This window comes from Suncus etruscus, chromosome 5 (genome assembly GCF_024139225.1).
Source record: "Suncus etruscus isolate mSunEtr1 chromosome 5, mSunEtr1.pri.cur, whole genome shotgun sequence".
In the NCBI taxonomy this organism is placed as follows: domain Eukaryota; kingdom Metazoa; phylum Chordata; class Mammalia; order Eulipotyphla; family Soricidae; genus Suncus; species Suncus etruscus.
In genome coordinates this window covers 154,276,122-154,294,818 of record NC_064852.1, presented here as the reverse complement: position 1 = coordinate 154,294,818, position 18,697 = coordinate 154,276,122, and the positions used below count along the sequence as shown (strand labels likewise).

Below are 18,697 nucleotides of genomic sequence, written 5' to 3'. Positions count from 1 at the left end.
GAACCGGGATAAGTGGGACACAGGGAGTTACAGATGAGCTTCTCAAAGTATAAAGCAAGAGAGAATGGGACATAGGATACATAGATCAGTGAAAGGCATTGGTGGGGTGCAGAAACTTTGTACATCAATGCTATATATAAACTTTGACACAATTGTATCTTAATTCCTTAAATGGTAACACAAACGTGTTTTTTTTTGTTTGTTTGTTTGTTTGGCTTGTGGGCCATACCCAAAGGAGCTCAGGGATTACTCCTGGCTGGTGCTCCAGCTAAAAATTCTTTTCTTTATTTTAAGCTTTATTTATTTATTAATTGACTGATACATTTTTGGGCCACACCCAGTGGCACTCAGGGGTTCCTCCTGTTTCTGCACTCAGAAATTGCTCCTGACAGGCTGGGGGACCATATGAGATGCCGGGAATTGGACCGGATCCCTCCTGGGTCGACCGAATGCAAAGCAAATATCCTACTGCTGTGCTATCTCTCCCGCCCCTGAAAAACTTTTTTCTTCCTTTTCTGAAGTATAAAGCAAGGGCCAGGGATGCTCTTGGTGATGGATGGATGGAGAAAGACAGACAGACACACACATGTATGGAAAGGTGACCTCTATACTTGTCTATATAAAAAACGCAAAATTGACTTAATTGAAAACTCAAGCTATTTGTTAGGCACACGATTCTGGAAAACAGTGATTTTAATCATCCAGCAGTGGCATCCGGGACCTTCAGAACCACGGATCTAAAGCTGTGAGGTATGGCTGGGAAGAGGAGCCGACACAGAGCGGCTACCTTTGAGTCGCAAGATGGGGCCTTCCCAGACCTCAGCAATGTCTTCAGCTTCAGAATGAGGCCGGAAGGCTGGGGAGAGGCTCCAGGGCCGGGAGGGCAGAGGCCAAAAGAGGGGGGGTCCAGCTCCAGCACCAAGCTGGGCCTGGCCTATTTAGCCTAGGGGCCTGGGGGATAGCTTAGCAGGAAGGGCTCCGCCTGGTGCATGGCTGGCCAGGGTCTGATCCTCAGCACCAGAAGCTCAGGGCCCAGATCTGTGTGAGGGGAAAGCCTGGGGCATCCCAGAGGGGTCAGGCAATGCAGGGATCAAGGCGCTCGCCTTGCGCCTTGCACCATGCTGACCCGGGACTGATCCCTGGCACCCCCGAGAGTCCCTGACTGATCCCTCAAGCATGGAGCCAAGAGTAAGTCCTGAGTATCGCGCGGTGTCACTCCCGAACAGGACAACCAGCCCTGGGGCAGCTGTAACGTCCCCTTCACCGTCCAGGGCGCCCGCAAAGTGCACTTTTGCTCAGTGTTCCGGCCAGTTCGGGCCCAAAAGCAATCCCCCCCACCCCCAAAAAAAGAAGCCCACACACCTCCTGGTGGGCTTCAGGGTGTTCCGGAGCTCGCCTTTTCCCGCCAGAGCTCTGCGCTAGGACTCCGCCCTGGAGGCCTCCTTCCCGGACAGGCTGAGAGAAAGAGAGAGAGAAAGAGTTTGGAACTCGGGGTCTCTATGTAGTCTCCTTCTGGGGGTGCTGTGCGCGAGCGGGGGAAGGGGGCCGGTGCAGTCCCCGATGCACACCCGTTTCCTTCTCCATCATCGGGCTGCGAGAGCAGCGGCTTTGACAAGTCTGTGTCCACGTCGGATGGAAAGAGAAGGGGGCGCGGGCCTTGCGGAGGCCCAAGGGCTGGCGACGATCCCGAGGCCACGGAAGGCGCGTCCGTCCGTCCGTCCGTCCGTCCCCCCTTCCCGCCCTCTCCTCTCCCGGTGGGGATCGGGGTGTGGGGGGGCTTTGTCTGCCTCGCGATCGGGCGCAGGGGACGGGACGGGACGAGGGGCGACGGGGGTTCGCCTTCGCCTGCCGGGCTGGGTTGGGGGGCAGCGGCCTAGGCTCGACCCGCCGCCTCCCCCAGCCGGGCGGGCCCTCGGCTCCCGCCAGACACAAGGCGCGGGCTCCGCAGGGCGCGCAGCCGGCGGGGCGGGGCCTGGGCGGCGGGGCCCGGAGCGCCCGGGAAGCGGGAGCGCCGGGGCAGAGCGGGGCCACGCACCTCGACCTGCGGGCGGGCGGACGGGCGCACAGAGCCCGCGGCGGAGCGGCCCCAGCAAGCCCGCGCCCCGACGCCCGCACCCCGATCGAGCCGCCGTGTTTACCTTCCGCCCGCCGCACGTGGCGCCGCGCCGGCGCTCCCGATTGGCCGGCCGGGGTCCGCGCGTGCGCAGTGGCGCCGAGGGGGCGGGGCCCGGGCTGGGCGCGCAGCGGGCCGGCGCGCGAGGCGGCGAGGCGGCGAGGCTGCGAGGCGGCCTCGGCGGGCCGGTGCGCGCGCGCGGGAGGACGGAGGGCCGGCGCGCATGCGCGGCGCGGGCCCGCCCGGCCTATATAAGGTGTTGGCGCCGGCGCCAGCTGAGAGCGGCGGCCGCGGCGGGACGGTGAGGGTTCGCGCGCGCGGGTTGCGGGCTGCGGGCTGCGGGGTCTCGGGGCTGGGCTGCGGGGTGCGGGCCGAGCCGGGGGTCCCCGATCTCGCCGTGCCGGCCCTCCCCGGGCCCCGGCGCTTCGGGACCGCTCGTCCCGTCCCTGCCAGGCGGGACCCGGGGTCCCCCGCACGGGCCCCCTGGGTGCGTGTCCGGGCGCCGCAGACGTGACAGCCGGGCGCCGCCCGGGCTGGGGCGGGGCGGGGCAGGGCGGCCGGGCGGGCTGCTTCGGGGTCCCCGCCGCTGACCCCTGACCCCGTCTGCGCCCGCAGAGCCCTTGCGCCCACGCACACGCCTGCCCGCCAGAGGACCATGTCCAGACGCAGGTGAGGCTGGGGCGGATCGGGGAGGAGGGCGAGGGCTGCGGGGTGGGGTGGGGTGCGGGCGCCCCCCGACTGACCGCACCCCGCCCGGCCTCCTCCGCAGCAGCCGCCTGCAAGCCAAGCAGCCCCCGCAGCCCGGGCACCCCGGCTCCCCGCAGGAAGCGCAGCCGGCCCAGGCCAAGAGACGCAAGACCTCGCAGGTGGGGCTCGGGATCGCGGTGATGGGGGGGACGACACAGGGCGAGCGGTAGGGGGTGCGGGGTGGAGAGGTGGGGGACCCCCTCCCCACCCCGGGATGGAGTGGGACCCGCCCAGTGACGGCCCTGTTCTTCCCAGGATGTCAAGAAGAGGAAAGAGGAGAGACCAGAGCCATCCAGGAAGCAGCAGTATGAGATCAGGGTAAGGCCAGGGAGGGAGGGCGACACCCCAGGACACACGAGCCCCCCGCTTGGTGAGCCCCCCTCCTGGCCTCCCTGTTTAGTCTGCCCGCCCAGGGCACCGCTCTTTCTGTTCCCCACTGGCCTGCTGCAGACCTGGGCTCCCCCTCCCCGCCCTCAGGACTGGAGAGTGTCCAGCAAGGAGTCCAGTTCTCAGGACCCCCCCCCCCCCTTTAGGGTCTGCCTTCAAGTCCCCTTGAGTACCGGAGCCCCAGACAGGCTTCATCCCCACTTCAATTCTGTGTCTGTATCTTCTTGAACCCCAGAACTGCTGGCCCCCCGTGCTGTCGGGCGGGATCAGTCCCTGCATCATCATTGAAACCCCACACAAAGAAATAGAGACCAGCGACTTCTCCAGGTTCACCAACTACCGATTCAAAAACCTCTTCATCAACCCTTCTCCTCTGCCTGAGTTAAGGTAAGAAAGGTTCCAGGGATGGGCTCAACAGTTGAGAAATGTTTCAGAAATGGTGCTGACCGTAGAAGGTACTGCATTAGCTTTTGTCTCCAGCGGAAGATAGAAACAAACTAAAAAAAATTTTATATCACTCCAGCCCCCAAAATGAATTGTTACTAGGATTTTTCAGAGAGGGATCATAACATTATTATTACTTTTTTTTGGTTTGGATTGGTTTTTGGGCCACAGCCAGTAATGCTCTGGGCCTACTCCTGCCTCTCTTTTTACTTACGGATTACTCATGGCAGGCATGGAGGATCAGATGGGATGCTAGAGATTGAATCCTGGTCAGCTGTGTTCAAGGCAAACAGCCTCCCCCACTATTCTACCACTCTCACTCCAATCATCAGATTCTTAAATGACTTTGAATTAAAAATAGCCAAATAAACCTCCTATGGAAGATCTTTAAACACAAATAGACATAATCATTGGAAAAATTCTTTTTCACAGATACTTAATATACTTTCAAGGTGTTTAAAGCATTTAGTTTTCATTTGCTGGATACTGTTAAGAATTTAGAGTTTCCTTTTGAAGGAACTATAAGATGCACACTTGCCTTGCACAGGGTACACCTAGGTTTAATCCCTGCATTCCACCTGATCCTGAGCCTGTCAGGAGTGAGCCCTGAGTGCAGAGCCAGGAGTCAGCCCTGAGCCCTGAGCTCTGCTGGGTGTAGCCCCCCAAACCAAAATGTAATGTAGTTTAAAATGTGCAATATCGGGGCCGGGCGGTGGCGCTAAAGGTAAGGTGCCTGCCTTGCCTGCGCTAGCCTTGGACGGACTGCGGTTCGATCCCCCGGTGTCCCATATGGTCCCCCAAGAAGCCAGGAGCAACTTCTGAGCACATAGCCAGGAGCAACTCCTGAGCGTTACCGGGTGTGGCCCAAAAACCAAAAACCAAAAAAAAAAAAAGTGCAATATCTCCTTTGATTCAGCTCTTCATCTTACCACTCTTCGTAAGGTCTATACTTGTTTTCCAGTGGAATGAAAATGAGACTTACCAGTATCCCCTATTCAAAACATGGGATCAGAGAGAGGATGGCATAGTGGGGAGGGCATTTGCCTTGTATGCAGCTAACCCGATACTGAAACTCAGGAAGCCCTGAGCATCCCTCCAAAAGAGTCTACTGATTTACATTTGGCTTTTATGAAGCAAATTAGTGGACCCTATCTCTTGACTTTTGTGAAAACTGGTGGAGTCAGATGCTTGGGTTGCGGTTGCTGGTGCTCACTTTGTGGCACTGGGATCTCCAACCATGCTCTGATTGATCTGATCTCATCTCCTGCCTGAGGGAGGGAGGCACTGTGCCAATATGCTCTGTGGGCACGGATTCGGGTGCCTCTGTCCTAGCTGGCCATCACCAGGAGGGCTGAGATACTTCAGGGTCTCAGTGCTAGAGTCACTTGTAAGAAGACAGTACCTGTCATTAGTGGGTGTCATACTAGGAAGTTTAAGTAAGCGGGTGCTGGAAAGCACTATTGGAATCTCAACTTATTTATCACGGTCCAAAATCTTGCTGTATCATTGCTGGGTTACCGCACAATTTACGCACCAAACAAATGGTTTCTTACACTTAGGGCAGAGGTCTCAAACTCAATTTACCTGGGGGCCGCAGGAGGCAAAGTCGGGGTGATCCTTGAGTGCAAAGTCAGTAGTAAGCCTTGAACATTGGGGGGTGTGACCCAAACAACTAAAACAAAACAAAACAAAAAAAGATTCCTCTAGGGCAGGGCCACAAAATGTACGGAGGGCAGCAAAAGGCCCGCGGGCCGCGAGTTTGAGACTCCTGAATTAGGGGTCCCCCAACAACAGGTTTTTCAAAATTCTCACTCAAGGTAAAGATTTCAGTGTCTATAGATGAAGTTCATTCTGCGTAAACAAATAAAATCTGTATGTGACACAGATCAGATTTGAAATCTTCTCCCCCCGCCCTTTCCTGTAGCTGGGGGTGCTCCAAGGAGGTTTGGCTGAACATGCTGAAGAAGGAGAGCAGATACATTCATGACAAGCATTTCGAAGTTCTTCACGCAGACTTGGAACCACAGATGAGGTCCATACTCCTAGACTGGCTGTTGGAGGTACGATCTGGCCGTGTGGGAAATACTCCTGAGGTGAGATTGGGAGCACACTTTCCCAGCACCCTAGTGCCTCACTGTCGGTGGTCATCTTGGGGTACGGGGGTGCTTGGCTTCAGTTGTGCCATCGAAATGGGAAATGGCCTATCCTGAAGTCACCATTTTGTCTGTGCCAGAATGTTATTTAGCCTCATCCCCTTTTTCTAGATAGTGACTCTAAGAGTCTCAAATTTCTGAGGAAATGATTACGGGCATGAATGACAAAATTGATTTCCCAGCAGCCCTCAGGTATTTGCTGTCTAGTTTCCCTCATTCCTAGGCCTAGAGATGGCCAGTCTAGGGAGATGAGTAGTTGTTTGGTAGAATCGACACCTGGCAGAGTAGCCTCTGGAAACGTCATAAAACATTCTTTTGAGTCAGGGCATCTTAATCCAAACTCAGGCTTGAAGGAATGTTTCAACAGCGGATGCAGAAAGTCCTTTTTTGAAATCTCGGCATCATGGGATTCCCTCTGACCAGGGGAATCCACCTCATAGTCAGAAATAAGGATTCTGAGGCTGGAGAAGGGCGTTTGCCTTGCATGTGGTCAACTGGGGTTCAATCTCCGAGTTCCCTATGGTCCTCTAAGCTCAGGAGCAATTTTTGTGCCCCAACCTGAAGTAACCCCTGAGCATTGCTGGGTATGGCCCACAAACAAAAAAACAGGGATTCTGGCCGGAGAGAGAGCACAGCAGTAGGGTGTTTGACTTGCATGCAGAAGGACAGTGGATTTGAATCCAGCATCCTATATGGTCCCCTGAGCCTGCCAGGGGCAATTTCTGAGCATAGAGCCAGGAGTAGCTCTTTTTTTTTTTTTTTTTTTTGGTTTTTGGTTTTTGGGCCACACCCAGCGGTGCTCAGGGGTTACTCCTGGCTATCTGCTCAGAAATAGCTCCTGGCAGGCACGGGGGACCATATGGGACACCGGGATTCGAACCAACCACCTTTGGTCCTGGATCGGCTGCTTGCAAGGCAAACGCCACTGCGCTATCTCTCTGGGCCCAGGAGTAGCTCTTGAGAGCTGCCGGGTGTGACCCAAAAACCAAAAAAAAAAAAAAAAAAAAATTAGTTTAACAAAAGATTGTGTCTCTAGCAAAAATCTAGTTAATTCTTAGATCATTCTGAGCCACCAAAGACAGACATGAGCAAGGAGGACTGGGCTGGAGAGAGTACTGGAGAAAGGTGTTTGTTTCTTTTTTTTTTTTTTTGGTTTTTGGGTCTCACCCGGCAGTGCTCAGGAGTTACTCCTGGCTCCATGCTCAGAAGTCGCTCCTGGCGAGCACGGGGGACCATATGGGACGCCGGGATTCGAACCGATGACCTTTTGCATGAGGCAAACGCCTTACCTCCATGCTATCTCTCCGGCCCCAGGTGTTTGTTTCTTTGCCTTGCATTTTACTGACCCAGTTCAAGGTCTTGAATATACTGTCCCCTATCCCACCCCCTACCCCCCCAGCAAATAACCCTGAGCTGGGAAGGTAGCTTGGTGACAGAATTTAAGCGTCACAGTCTGTATTACCCTCGGCAGCATCACGTTTCCTTCAGCAAAATGGAAAGGAAGCAAGAACCAGAGTGACTGGGCTTTAATCCCCATTGCCTCAGAGGTCCCTTGACCCTACCAGGTTTGGCCCAAAGACGGCAAAAGAGAGACATTACACTTACTCATACCACCAATAAACATTGGGAAGAGCCAAAGTCCTCAGAAGGAGCAGAAATAGAAGTAAAACTAGTATGGAGTGGAGAACAACAACTAGTCAGGAGCACCTAAGAGTGTAAGCAGATCCTGGAAAGGGCTCTGGCCATTGCGTCCCCTCACAGGGTGAGGCTGAGGAGGGGCAGGGACAGATCTGAGCCCTTGGCACAGGCAAGGGAGGGAGTGATCTAGAATCTGGGGCTGTGGGGTGCTGGCTTAGAATGGCAACACCCACTTGACCTCAGGAACCTGGGTAGGTGCCCAGCACAGCCAGGGGCAAGTCCCCCAGATCCCCCAAACAGTCACTAAGACCCAAATAGCCACACACACACTTTGCAAGGCCGAGATGCTAAAAGCACTTCCTAATTGAGAGGAATTCAGGATATAGTATTTATAAATGTCTTGATTCTTCTCTAGGTATGTGAAGTATACACACTTCATCGGGAGACATTTTATCTCGCGCAAGACTTTTTTGATAGATTTATGTTGACACAAAAGAATATAAGTAAACACATGCTCCAGCTCATTGGAATTACCTCATTGTTTATTGCTTCCAAACTTGAGGTAAGTTCTCAAAAGTTATCCTTACATATATTTTACTCTGAATAGATTCTTGTTAGCACATTTCCAGAAAGACCATACTTATGCTTTTTTCTAAATATTTATTTATTTTAAGTTTTGGGGCCACACCCGGTGATGCTCAGGGGTTACTCCTGGCTATGCGCTCAGAAATCGATCCTGGTTTGGGGGACCATATGGGACGCCTCGATCCATCCTAGGCTAGTGCGTGCAAGGCAGACGCCTTACTGCTTTTGCCACTGCTCCGGCCCCATACTTACTGTATTTTCTGGCGTATAAGAGGACTTTTGAAACAAAAAAAAGGTCAACCGAAAATCGGGGGTCGTCTTATACGCCGAGTATATCCTGAAAAATGTTTCAATATGCCGCTAAACGAAAATTGTCTGAATATTGCCACAAAACGAATTTTCCAACTCGATCCTGCACCAATTACTCGGACCGCCTCTCTAACTCAGCGAATCCAAGCAGGCTTTCGATGCATGCAAATTAGACAATGTTCTGTACCGAATCCACACTGTCAAAAGCCTGCTCAGATTGGCCAGAGTCAGAGAGGAAGTCTATGACAGTAGAACCTTTGGACCTTTGCTTGTTGTGATTGGCTCACTGTGGTACATACAGTTGCAGCACAGGAACGTTCTGTGCTGATACAGCCAATAGAGGTCTAAACCTATGTTTCAACTGCAAAATTAGGGGGTCGTCTTATACGCTGGCAAATACGGTATGGTTTTTGTTTTGTTTTGTTTTGTTTTGTTTTTTTGATTTTTGGGTCATTCCCGGCTGTGCTCAGGGGTTACTCCTGGCTGTCTGCTCAGAAATAGCTCCTGGCAGGCACGGGGGACCATATGGGACACCGGGATTCGAACCAACCACCTTTTGGTTCTGGATCGGCTGCTTGCTGTGCTATCTCTCCGGGGCCACGGTAGGCTTTTTGATATTGTCTTTTTCCCCAAGAATGCTTTTCGAACATTATGGCTCAGTGGAAGGATAGTGGCCCTGTTTCCTCCAGACTGAATTGTTACCAATCTCTGGTTTATGTCCTGGAATTAGGGTTCAGGTGAACTAGCCCTAGGGTGGTTCTGCTGACAGGAGGCAGATGTGACCTCTGTTCCGAGTTGTGCCTGACTCAGGCTGGGGTGAGGTGACACCTGCTGCTTAACCTGCCCAATGGGTGTCAGCTCCCTCTCCTGACCCTGGGGGTGAGGCCTGAGGTTCCCACCTGTGGCGGAGCTATGGTCAGAGGTGGTCTTCAGTCAGACCATCTGACCCTATTTGGAGTGAGGATAGGGGACAAGCTGAATCGGCTGTTTGTTCCATCAGACGAAGACTGTTTCGGACATTAAGGGCTCTCCAGGTTTGCCCAGTCTGGTGAATAATGTTGATACTGGTCTGTCCTCCCTGAAGACCTGGTCCCTGCCCCTGCCTCTATCCATCCTCACAGGCCAGGGCTCTGTTATCAGTTACTCAGTTTCCACCTGTTGTTTCCAAATGACACTGAGGGTTTTTTGTTTTGTTTTGGGTAGTTATGTGTGTTACTGCACTCTCTCTCTGGCCCAACTCTAGTCTTTGGTAATCAAGACTTTAGTCTTAGGGCAAAGGCAATGTTTTCAGTGTCTAGACCTTAGTTGTTGAACCTTCTGTTTTTGTGTAACCACTAGGCGGTCTTAAAGGAAGTCTGACTTTATAGCCTATACCTGAAGTAACCTAAGAGGTTGAGTCCCAATTTCAGTTGGCTAATTCAGATGCCTGACGAAATGAAAGGCAACTTGAAATATTAACGGTTTTTGCTAAAATCATTTTACTAAGATGTAGACTTAGCCATCTTAGATATTAGCATTGCTGGCCAGTTCTGTGCTATGTACTTTCACGGTGTCGTTGTGCCTGGCACTAACTTCGAAATCCATTTGAAAGGAAATCTACGCTCCTAAACTCCAAGAGTTTGCCTATGTGACTGACGGTGCCTGCAGTGAAGAGGACATTTTAAGTACAGAGCTTATGATACTGAAGGTAATGCCACTGCTTTATTATCCATACTTGGTCACATTGCATGGGGCTGGGGCTGGGGCAGCGGCCAGGGCTTTAGCATAGTGGGGAAGGCTTTGCATGCGACTGGCCTGGGTTTGGTCCCAGCAGCACATATGGCCCTCCAAGTACAGCCATGAGTAATTAATTCCTGAGTGCAGAGCCAGGATTAAGTCTTGAGCATCATCTGGTGTGACCCAAAAACCGAAACAAAACACTTGAGTCTTACTATCAGAATCCAGTTATTTTTTTGTTTGCTTGGGGATGCCCCACCCAGTGGTGCTCAGGTGAGACTCCAAAATATGTGGTCCATCCCACTGAGCTCTCTCTAGCCACTAGAATTTGATTCTCAAGGGATTAATGTTAACACTGATGTGGCTGGTCAGCCTCAATATTTTGCTTTTCTGTGTCGTTCAAGTTTCCTAGAATAAGTCACGGAGAACATTTTGAAGCCATAAGCAGTGAACACAACAGGATTTACTAACTACATCCCAATGTGCTTCCTAGGCCTTAGTGCTCTATCTACACTTGCTCTTTCTTGCCAGGATGTGATGGTGTGGGGTAGTATGGTGCGTCCTGGAGGTGCTTGATGATTGAACCCGCGCCAGCATTCACATCCCCCTGCACTTTTCCCCTTCCTTTCAAACATCCAGCTGAGAATTCTTTCATGGCCTCTTTTCTTTTTACAGGCAAAGGGATGGAGGAGAGAAGTGTAAAGGTGTTTGATTAGGTCTTAGGGATTAACAAGGTGAATTAAAGGGAAAAATCATGCATGACTTTCATTTATGAAATTATCTACCAATAATTTATAAATTGTCAGTAGCCAGCAACTGCTTTCATGTATGTGAGGTTCTGGCTTGATCCCTAGCATCGCACTAAAATAGATGTAAGAATATATTACATATAGAGATTACCACAACATGCATATATATTACTATAAGCTTATATACATTTAAAGCACATTCTAGTTGTAATTTTTATTTTATTTTTGGGCCAGATCTGGTGGAGCTCAGGGTGTATTCCTGGCCCCGTGCTCAGAAATTGCTCCTGGCAGCGTTAGGGGACCATATGGGATGCCAAGGAGCTAATCCCGGTCCATCCTGGTCGGTCACAACCAGCCTACTGCTGTGCTATCACTCTGGCCCCTCTAGTTGTAAGTGTGTGTGTGTGTGTGTGTGTGTGTGTGTGTGTGTGTGTGTGTGTGTGTGTGTGTTTTGGGTCACACCCGGCAGTGCTCAGGGATTACTCCTGCTCCACTGCTGTGCTATCACTCTGGCCCCTCTAGTTGTGTGTGTGTGTGTGTGTGTGTGTGTGTGTGTGTGTGTGTGTGTGTGTGTGTGTGTGTGTGTGTGTGTTTTGGGTCACACCCGGCAGTGCTCAGGGGTTACTCCTGCTCCATGCTCAGAAATTGCTCCTGGCAGGCACAGGGGACCATATGGGACGCTGGGATTCGAACCGATGGCCTTCTGCATGAAAGGCAAACGCCTTACCTCCATGCTGTCTCTCTAGCCCCTAGTTGTAATTTTTAATAGTGGGGCTGAAGTTTACCTTGGCATGTAGTCAAAATGAGTTTGACCCTAGTATCCCATATGGTGTCCCCAGGCACTGCTAGGAGTAATTCCTGAGTACCCAGTCAGGAGTAACCCCTAAGCATTGCCTGGGTGTGGTACCCCTCCAAAAAATGTCCAATAGCTCTAGTAATACAGGTCTTGGGTATGTGGTATTATTCCGCAGCAGTACCCAGGTTATAAGGAGAGTAAAACAAGAGAGTGTCAAGGGAAGGATTCCCTTGTTGCTGTGATGTCAGGGACCAAACCCAGGCTTTCAGATGGCAAAATCCGTATCCACCTGAGCTCCATCCCCATGCTCCAGAGTCTAATCTTTTTTATTCCCCTTTGGTTTTTGGGCCACACCCTGTGATGCTCAGGGGTTACTCTTGGATATGTGCTCAGAAATCACTCCTGGCTTGGGGAACCATATGGGATGTGGGGGGCGGGGGGGGGGGGGGAGGGCTCGGGCGTTGAACTGTGGTTCGTCCTAGGCTAGCGATGCAAGGCAGACACCTTACCGCTTGCGCCACTGCTCCGGCCTCCCAAAGTCTAATCTTTATTGGACTTTTCATTTCCTTGACAGGCTCTGAAATGGCAGCTTAGTCCTGTGACAGTCATCTCTTGGCTGAATCTCTTCCTCCAAGTTGAAGCTCTTAAAGATGCTCCTAAAGTTCTCCTACCTCAGTACTCTCAAGAGCAGTTCATCCAGATAGCTCAGGTACTAGCCTTTCTATGGCTTATCTGCTGGTGTCTTTCTGCAGGCTGTACACAGAACAGTGACATTCTCAGTTGGGTTTTATGTTTGGGGGCCTGTTGTACAGAGCGTGTTAATTGAGTTCTCTCTAGCCCTCAGAGAACTGTCTGTTGCATAAATGCATAAATTGCATAACCCCAATGTTACTGCTCTGTGCCACTGCTCTGGCCCCTTTTAAACTTTAGAGTTTAAAATTAATTGGAGCACTTTTCATCCTGAGTCCAAAATAGTTATATACTTTTTCCCCCCTCCTTGTCTTTGGGTTACTACTGGCTCTCCACTCAGATATTATTCCTGGTGGTGGTTAGGGGACCATATTGGAATGCCAAGGATTGAACCCGGGTTGGTCTGGCTGCATGCAAGGCAAGTGCCCTCAGGCCCCATAAATTGTCCACATATACTATAAATATATTTAAGAAATAACACTTCAACCTAAATGTTCATGGGCCACACCCAGCACTGCTCAGTGCCTACTCATGGTTCTGCGCTCAGGGATCACTTGTGGGCTCAAGGGACAATATGGGGTGCCAGGGTGAAACCTGGGCCAGCTAAGGAAGGCACCCTACCCCCTGTGGTGTCTCCCTTTCCTCAGCTTCAGAACAACACATCACACTAACCTTTAATTTAGACTTCTTGGCCTACAACCCTGAGCCTCGAGCTTTGGGTGGAGTCATGTTGGTTTCAGCCATTGTTGGCGTGTGATCCACAACCATAAACAGTGCAGTGTCAACTGCTGTGAAGTGAGGACCCGCAGGACTCGCCCTTCTAATGTGCTTTGCCTGTTCCTGCCTTAGCTCTTAGACCTGTGCATCCTGGCCGTTGATTCCTTAGAATTCCAGTACCGAGTACTGGCTGCAGCCGCCTTATGCCACTTTACCTCCATTGACGTGGTTAAGAAAGCTACAGGTATGCCACCGAACTCGGTTCTCTCTTTGCTCTTCAGTTTTCAATGGGATTATTTATATTTAACATCCTGCCAAACAGGAATTTTAAAACTCCAATTTTGGAAGATGAGTGCACCATACATACAGGCAATGCTCGATTACTCCTGGCGGTGCTTAACAATATGGGATGCCAGAGAGAGAACCCTGTCATCTCCAGGCCAGCTGTGTGCAAGGCAAAATGCCTTCCCTACTGTACCATTGCTGTCCCCAAAATTCAATATTTTTAACTTGGCTGTTATTTTTCTCTAGTAAGGATTTTTAAATTTGTTTTTGTTTTGTTGCCACATGTGGCGATGCTCAAGCAGGCTTGGAGGACTGTGTGGGGTACCAGGGATCAAGGTCTGCAGCATGTAAGGCAAAAGCCCTACCCACTGTGGCCCTTTTGTAAAGATTTTTTAATTCTCAGTGTATAGCCACAGAAAAATATCCCAATAAATTTAGATCCAAAGTGATTCAGTATATTATAACTCTACTTTAGGTGTCTTAGGTCTTAAGAATTTGTCAATGAATCACGTTGGAGAACAATCTTTTTTACTTAAACTTACTGGTTTTGGTTTCCTTATAAAGTGAGGTTTGGGGGCTGAAGAGAGTCCATTTGGTTAACACAACTTTGATCCCACACCAAACTTAAGTGGAAGCCCGAACAAATGTGTAATCATTCCCCCTCCGATTTTTCTCTAGGTTTGGAATGGGACAACATCTCAGAATGTGTAGACTGGATGGTTCCTTTTGCCAGTGTAGTAAAAAGTACTACTCCAGCAAAGCTCAAGATTTTTAAGAGGATTCCTATGGAAGACAGACACAATATCCAGACACATACAAATTTCCTGGCTATGTTGGTATGTTTTTGGGTGTTAAAATTCCTTTAGGTAGGGGCTGGAGAGAGATAGCACAGTGGTAGGGCGTTTGCCTTGCACACAGCCAACCCTGGACAGACCTAGGTTCGATTCCCAGCATCCCAGATGGTCCCCCATGCCTGCCAGGAGCGATTTCTGAGCTCAGAGCGAAGAGTAACCCTTGGGTGCTGCTGGGTGTGACCCTCTCAAAAAAACCCGAAGCTCCTTCAGGCATTATAGGGTGGGGGGATGGTGCCCTGCCGCTGGGATGGGTACAGCACAGGAAAAATGTCTCATGAACAATACCAGAAGACCAGGTAGGAGATAAATAGCAGATAACTAGAAGTTCTGGGGGCCGGAGTGTGGTTTGCCTTGCAAGCGCTAACCTAGACTGGACCACGGTTCATTCGATCCCTGGCGTCCTATATGGTCTTCCCAAGCCAGGAACAATTTCTGAGCGCATGCCCAGGAGTAATCCCTGAGCGTCACCGGGTGTGGCCCAAAAACCAAAAAAAGAATACTAGAAGTTCTGACTGTTGAATCTAGAACAATCCCAGTTCCAAGGACAGAGACCATCATACTACCTCATGTGTCTCAGTACCAGCAGTCAGGTCTGGCTTTGCTGGATTGTGTTCCTGCTTTCCTTAGCTTTAATCTGTTCTCTCCCTCCCCACACAGGATGAAGTCAACTATGTGAACACCTTCAGGAGGGAGGGACAACTGTCACCAGTGTGCAATGGAGGCATCATGACCCCACCGAAGAGCACGGAGAAATCACCGAGCAAACACTGATGGACTTAAAGGTACAACCAAATATTGGGAGCAGTCACGCCTGAAGGTTTCCCTGTAAAATCGTGCTGTGACCGGTTAGCCAGTTCCGAGCTGCTCACTGCCGTTCTTCCACTGACATACCCTTCAAATTGGCACTAAAAGAATGAAATGAAGAAATGTCCTTATGTTTGTTCCTATGTTGGCCGTTCAAGGAACAGCTGGACTTGTTTACAAATATGGCTTCATTCCCAAGGCGGATGGCCAGAAACTGGATGCAATGTAGGCCATAGCAAAAAATTTTGGATCGAGTGTTATTCTGTTGGTCTTGATCAACTCAGCATTTGGTATTTGGGAGTTTGGGACTCATGTAAGTGCTGCCTTTAGGGGTGCACTGAGCAACATAGTACTTTGAATCTAGTTTTAAGATTCTGGAATTTATACTTGAGTAGTGCAATTTGGTTCTTAAAAGCAAATTTGAAATTGTTTACAAAGGCCAAGTTTTCTAATAAGGTGACTATCTACAGCTGCTATATAGAAAGCTGTTATAAAACTTGAACTTCTAAAAATAGTGAACTTTGTCTTCTTATCTATGTCATTTGCCTTGCCATAACATTTCTATTCAGTTAGGCTTAGATGAAAATGGTGTTTAAACTGCTCTAAACAGTGAGAATACCAAAGAGATCATAAACAAAAATGCTATGGCTCCTTCTTGGGGCTTTATTTGTATAAAGAACCATTTTGTATATCACAATTTGAGCGAAAAACTTAAGTGCCCTATTTATATATGAGAAAGTCACTTTATTACTCTCAGATATCCCTAAGGATTTTTTTTAAAATTTAGTGTGACTAAGGCTTTATTTATGTCTCCAAAACTTACGAATGGTATCAAAGTGATAAAGCTTCTATTTTCTTAAGGCAGAAGAGTATTAAATGTATACTGACTCCTAGAAATTTATTTATTAAAAGAACTTGACGTGAATAAGAACTTGCTATCTATGAAATAGCTACTTCTACATGTTTTTAAATGAATTCCAGCCATAAGTGGGTTTAATTAGAAAAAAATTAGACTGCTAATTTATGCTAGTGAACCAGACATGTGAAATCCTTCCTTGGAAGAAATGATAAATTTAAGCTATTTTACGGTAATGAAGTCTTTTATCAGTTTGTAGTTTGTTTTTAGACTCATATATTAGTATTTTTGTCTGTAAAGAAACCACCACTAAAATTGTACATATGTATTATATAAATGTAATCTTTTAATACTATTTACTTTTAGCCCATTGTTTAAAAAATAAAGGTTAAAAAGAACTAACTGCTTAAAAGTAAAGTTTTGCCATTGCTTGGAGAAACTTCTTTTTCCTTCTCTGGGCAGCCAGCTGCAGCACTTCTTCTGGGTTGCTTGCATTCAGTTCTGTCTGGCCAATAGCTTTGATCTTTAAGACAGAGAAGTGATGTCATTGGAGGGCTGGTGAGAAGCAGCAGCTGCTGACGCACTAAGTAAGAATGTGGGGACATGGGGCTGGAGAAATAGCATGGAGGTAAAGTGTTTGCCTTGCATGCAGGTCAGTGGTTCGAATCCCAGTATCCCATATAGTCCCCTGAGCGCTGCTGGGTGTGACCCAAAAACAAAAAAACCCACCAAAACAAAACTAAAAAAAAAGAATGTGGGGATATTGGGGCCGGAGAGATAGCACAGCAGTAGCACAGCAGTAGGGCATTTGCCTTACAAGCGACCAACCCAGGATCGAGGTGGTTTGGATCCCAGCGTCCCATATGGTCCCCCATGCCTGCTAGGAGGAACCCCTAGCCACACACATGCCAGGTGTCCCCAAAACAAAAACACGCAAACAAAGAATGTGGGGACATAGGGCAAGTAGTCATGAAACCTCTGGCTTGGATACGCTGAAGGGAAAATTAGTAAAAATAGATAGCAGTTAAGTGAACTGTTTCCTATAAAAGAACATCAAAATTCACTTCAAGTTTTTGCTTTAAGCAAAAAAAAAAAAAAAAAAAGGAAAAGAAAACTTTTGGGCCCGGAGAGATCGCACAGCGGCATTTGCCTTGCAAGCAGCTGATCCAGGACCAAAGGTGGTTCGAATCCCGGTGTCCATCGGGTCCCCTGTGCCTGCCAGGAGCTATTTCTGAGCAGACAGCCAGGAGTGATCCCTGAGTACCACCGGGTGTGGCCCAAAAACAAAAAAACAAAAGAAAACCAAAAAACTTCCTGTCAGTTACTAGGGGGCTTGAACAATAGTAAAATGGGGTGCACAGGGTTGATGCCAGTACCATCTCCATGTGGTCCCCTGAGCACTGCCAGGAATGACTGAGTGCAGAGCCAAGAGTTACTCTCTGAGCACTGCTTGGTGTGGGCCCCACCAAAAAGCTTTTTGGGCCACACTCAGAAGAGTGACCTGGGTTGGTTGAGTGTAAAGTGTCCTCTAACCCACTGTACTATATCACCCGGGGCCCCTAACAGGGCTGTTTCTAGCATACGTAGTATACTAATTATATTTCATGATTAAAACCTATGGTATTTAGGCCAGAGTGATAGCACAGTAGCAGGTATTTGCCTTGTAAGTAGCTGACACAGGATGGACGGACCTGGTTTTGGTTTCTGCCATCCCATATGGTCTCCCGAGTCTGCCAGGAATAACACCAAAACCAAAACAAAACCAACTCATCAACCTATGGTATTCTACCATGGAGTGTTTAGTAAATGTATCTTAGGACCCTGAATTGCCTTTGGGTTAAAAAGAAAACTGCAGGGGTGGGGCGGCAACAACAACAAAATAACTGGCCAGGGCCAGAGTGATAGCACAGCATGTAGGGCATTTGCTTTGCACTTGGCTGGCCTGGGTTCGATCCCTGGCACTACATATGGTCCCTCAAGCCTGTTGGAGTGATTTCTGAGCACAGAGGCAAGAATAACCTGAGCACTGCTCGGCGTGGCCAAGAAGAAAAGAAAACCACCCTAATTGGGCTGTCTTGCTTTGTTGCTGGGCTGAGATGCTACCGAAATGGCTTTCACTTAGGTCAAAGGAGAAACACCAGGTGATGCTGATTCAATATACAGAAATGTTGAAACTAGAGCTGGAGTGTCAGCATCGAAGATGGTGCTTGCCATGCACATAGTCAGCCAGGGTTCTATCCACAGTACCCATTTGGTTTCCCACGCCTGCCAGGAGTCATACCTGAGCACTACTACCAGGTGTGGCCCCAAAACAAAATGGGTGACATGCCCAAAAGACATTTCAACAAAATTCCTATGACAGTACACAAGTCCAAACCACGGGGCTAGAGGGAGCACTCACTCAAGTACTAGTGTACTGTCCACTAGGACATATTGGTGCTTTTTTTTGTTTTGTTTTGTTTTTGGGCCACACCCATTTGACGCTCAGGGGTTACTCCTGGCTATGCGCTCAGAAATCGCCCCTGGCTTGGGGGGACCATATGGGACGCCGGGGGATCGAACCGCGGTCCTTCCTTGGCTAGCGCTTGCAAGGCAGACACCTTACCTCCAGCGCCACCTACCCGGCCCCAGACATATTGGTGCTTTTGGGAAGAAGAGTTAAGTCTGACCATAGCAGGAACCAACTGCACCGAGCTTCGAAACATGCAGCAGAGAAGCAAAAGAGGGCCAGTGAAGTGAGGAGCTTGGATCAAGCCCTCAATGCACAAGGCATAGGCTGAGAAAATAGCCTGAAATGAGGCAGAAACACTGTAGGGCAGTGACAGTGCTGGAGATGCAGCTCAGAGAGAGGTGT

At 49.6% G+C, this 18,697-nt stretch overlaps 2 protein-coding genes across 2 annotated transcripts in view; both read left to right on the top strand.

Moving 5' to 3' along the window:
* The window catches only part of TP53INP1 (tumor protein p53 inducible nuclear protein 1), a 914,054-nt gene that overhangs the window by 30,400 nt on the left and 864,957 nt on the right, over positions 1-18,697 (top strand). The window lies entirely within an intron of this gene.
* Positions 1,177-16,195, top strand: CCNE2 (cyclin E2). The gene is made up of 15 exons (XM_049772962.1): positions 1,177-1,188; positions 1,272-1,310; positions 1,506-1,705; positions 1,901-2,623; positions 2,729-2,782; positions 2,883-2,979; positions 3,116-3,178; positions 3,483-3,634; positions 5,616-5,751; positions 7,898-8,044; positions 9,968-10,063; positions 12,212-12,346; positions 13,177-13,288; positions 14,008-14,165; positions 14,841-16,195. Exons 1-15 carry the CDS (start codon positions 1,177-1,179, stop codon positions 14,952-14,954), a joined length of 2,238 nt encoding a protein of 745 aa, XP_049628919.1. The 3' UTR covers positions 14,955-16,195.

Excerpts from the sequence above, each read along its gene's own strand:
- CCNE2 (XM_049772962.1), top strand. Across the intron at positions 2,783-2,882 it reads AGGACCATGTCCAGACGCAG|CAGCCGCCTGCAAGCCAAGC; the intron begins GTGAGGCTGGGG and ends CCTCCTCCGCAG. Across the intron at positions 2,980-3,115 it reads AGAGACGCAAGACCTCGCAG|GATGTCAAGAAGAGGAAAGA; the intron begins GTGGGGCTCGGG and ends TGTTCTTCCCAG.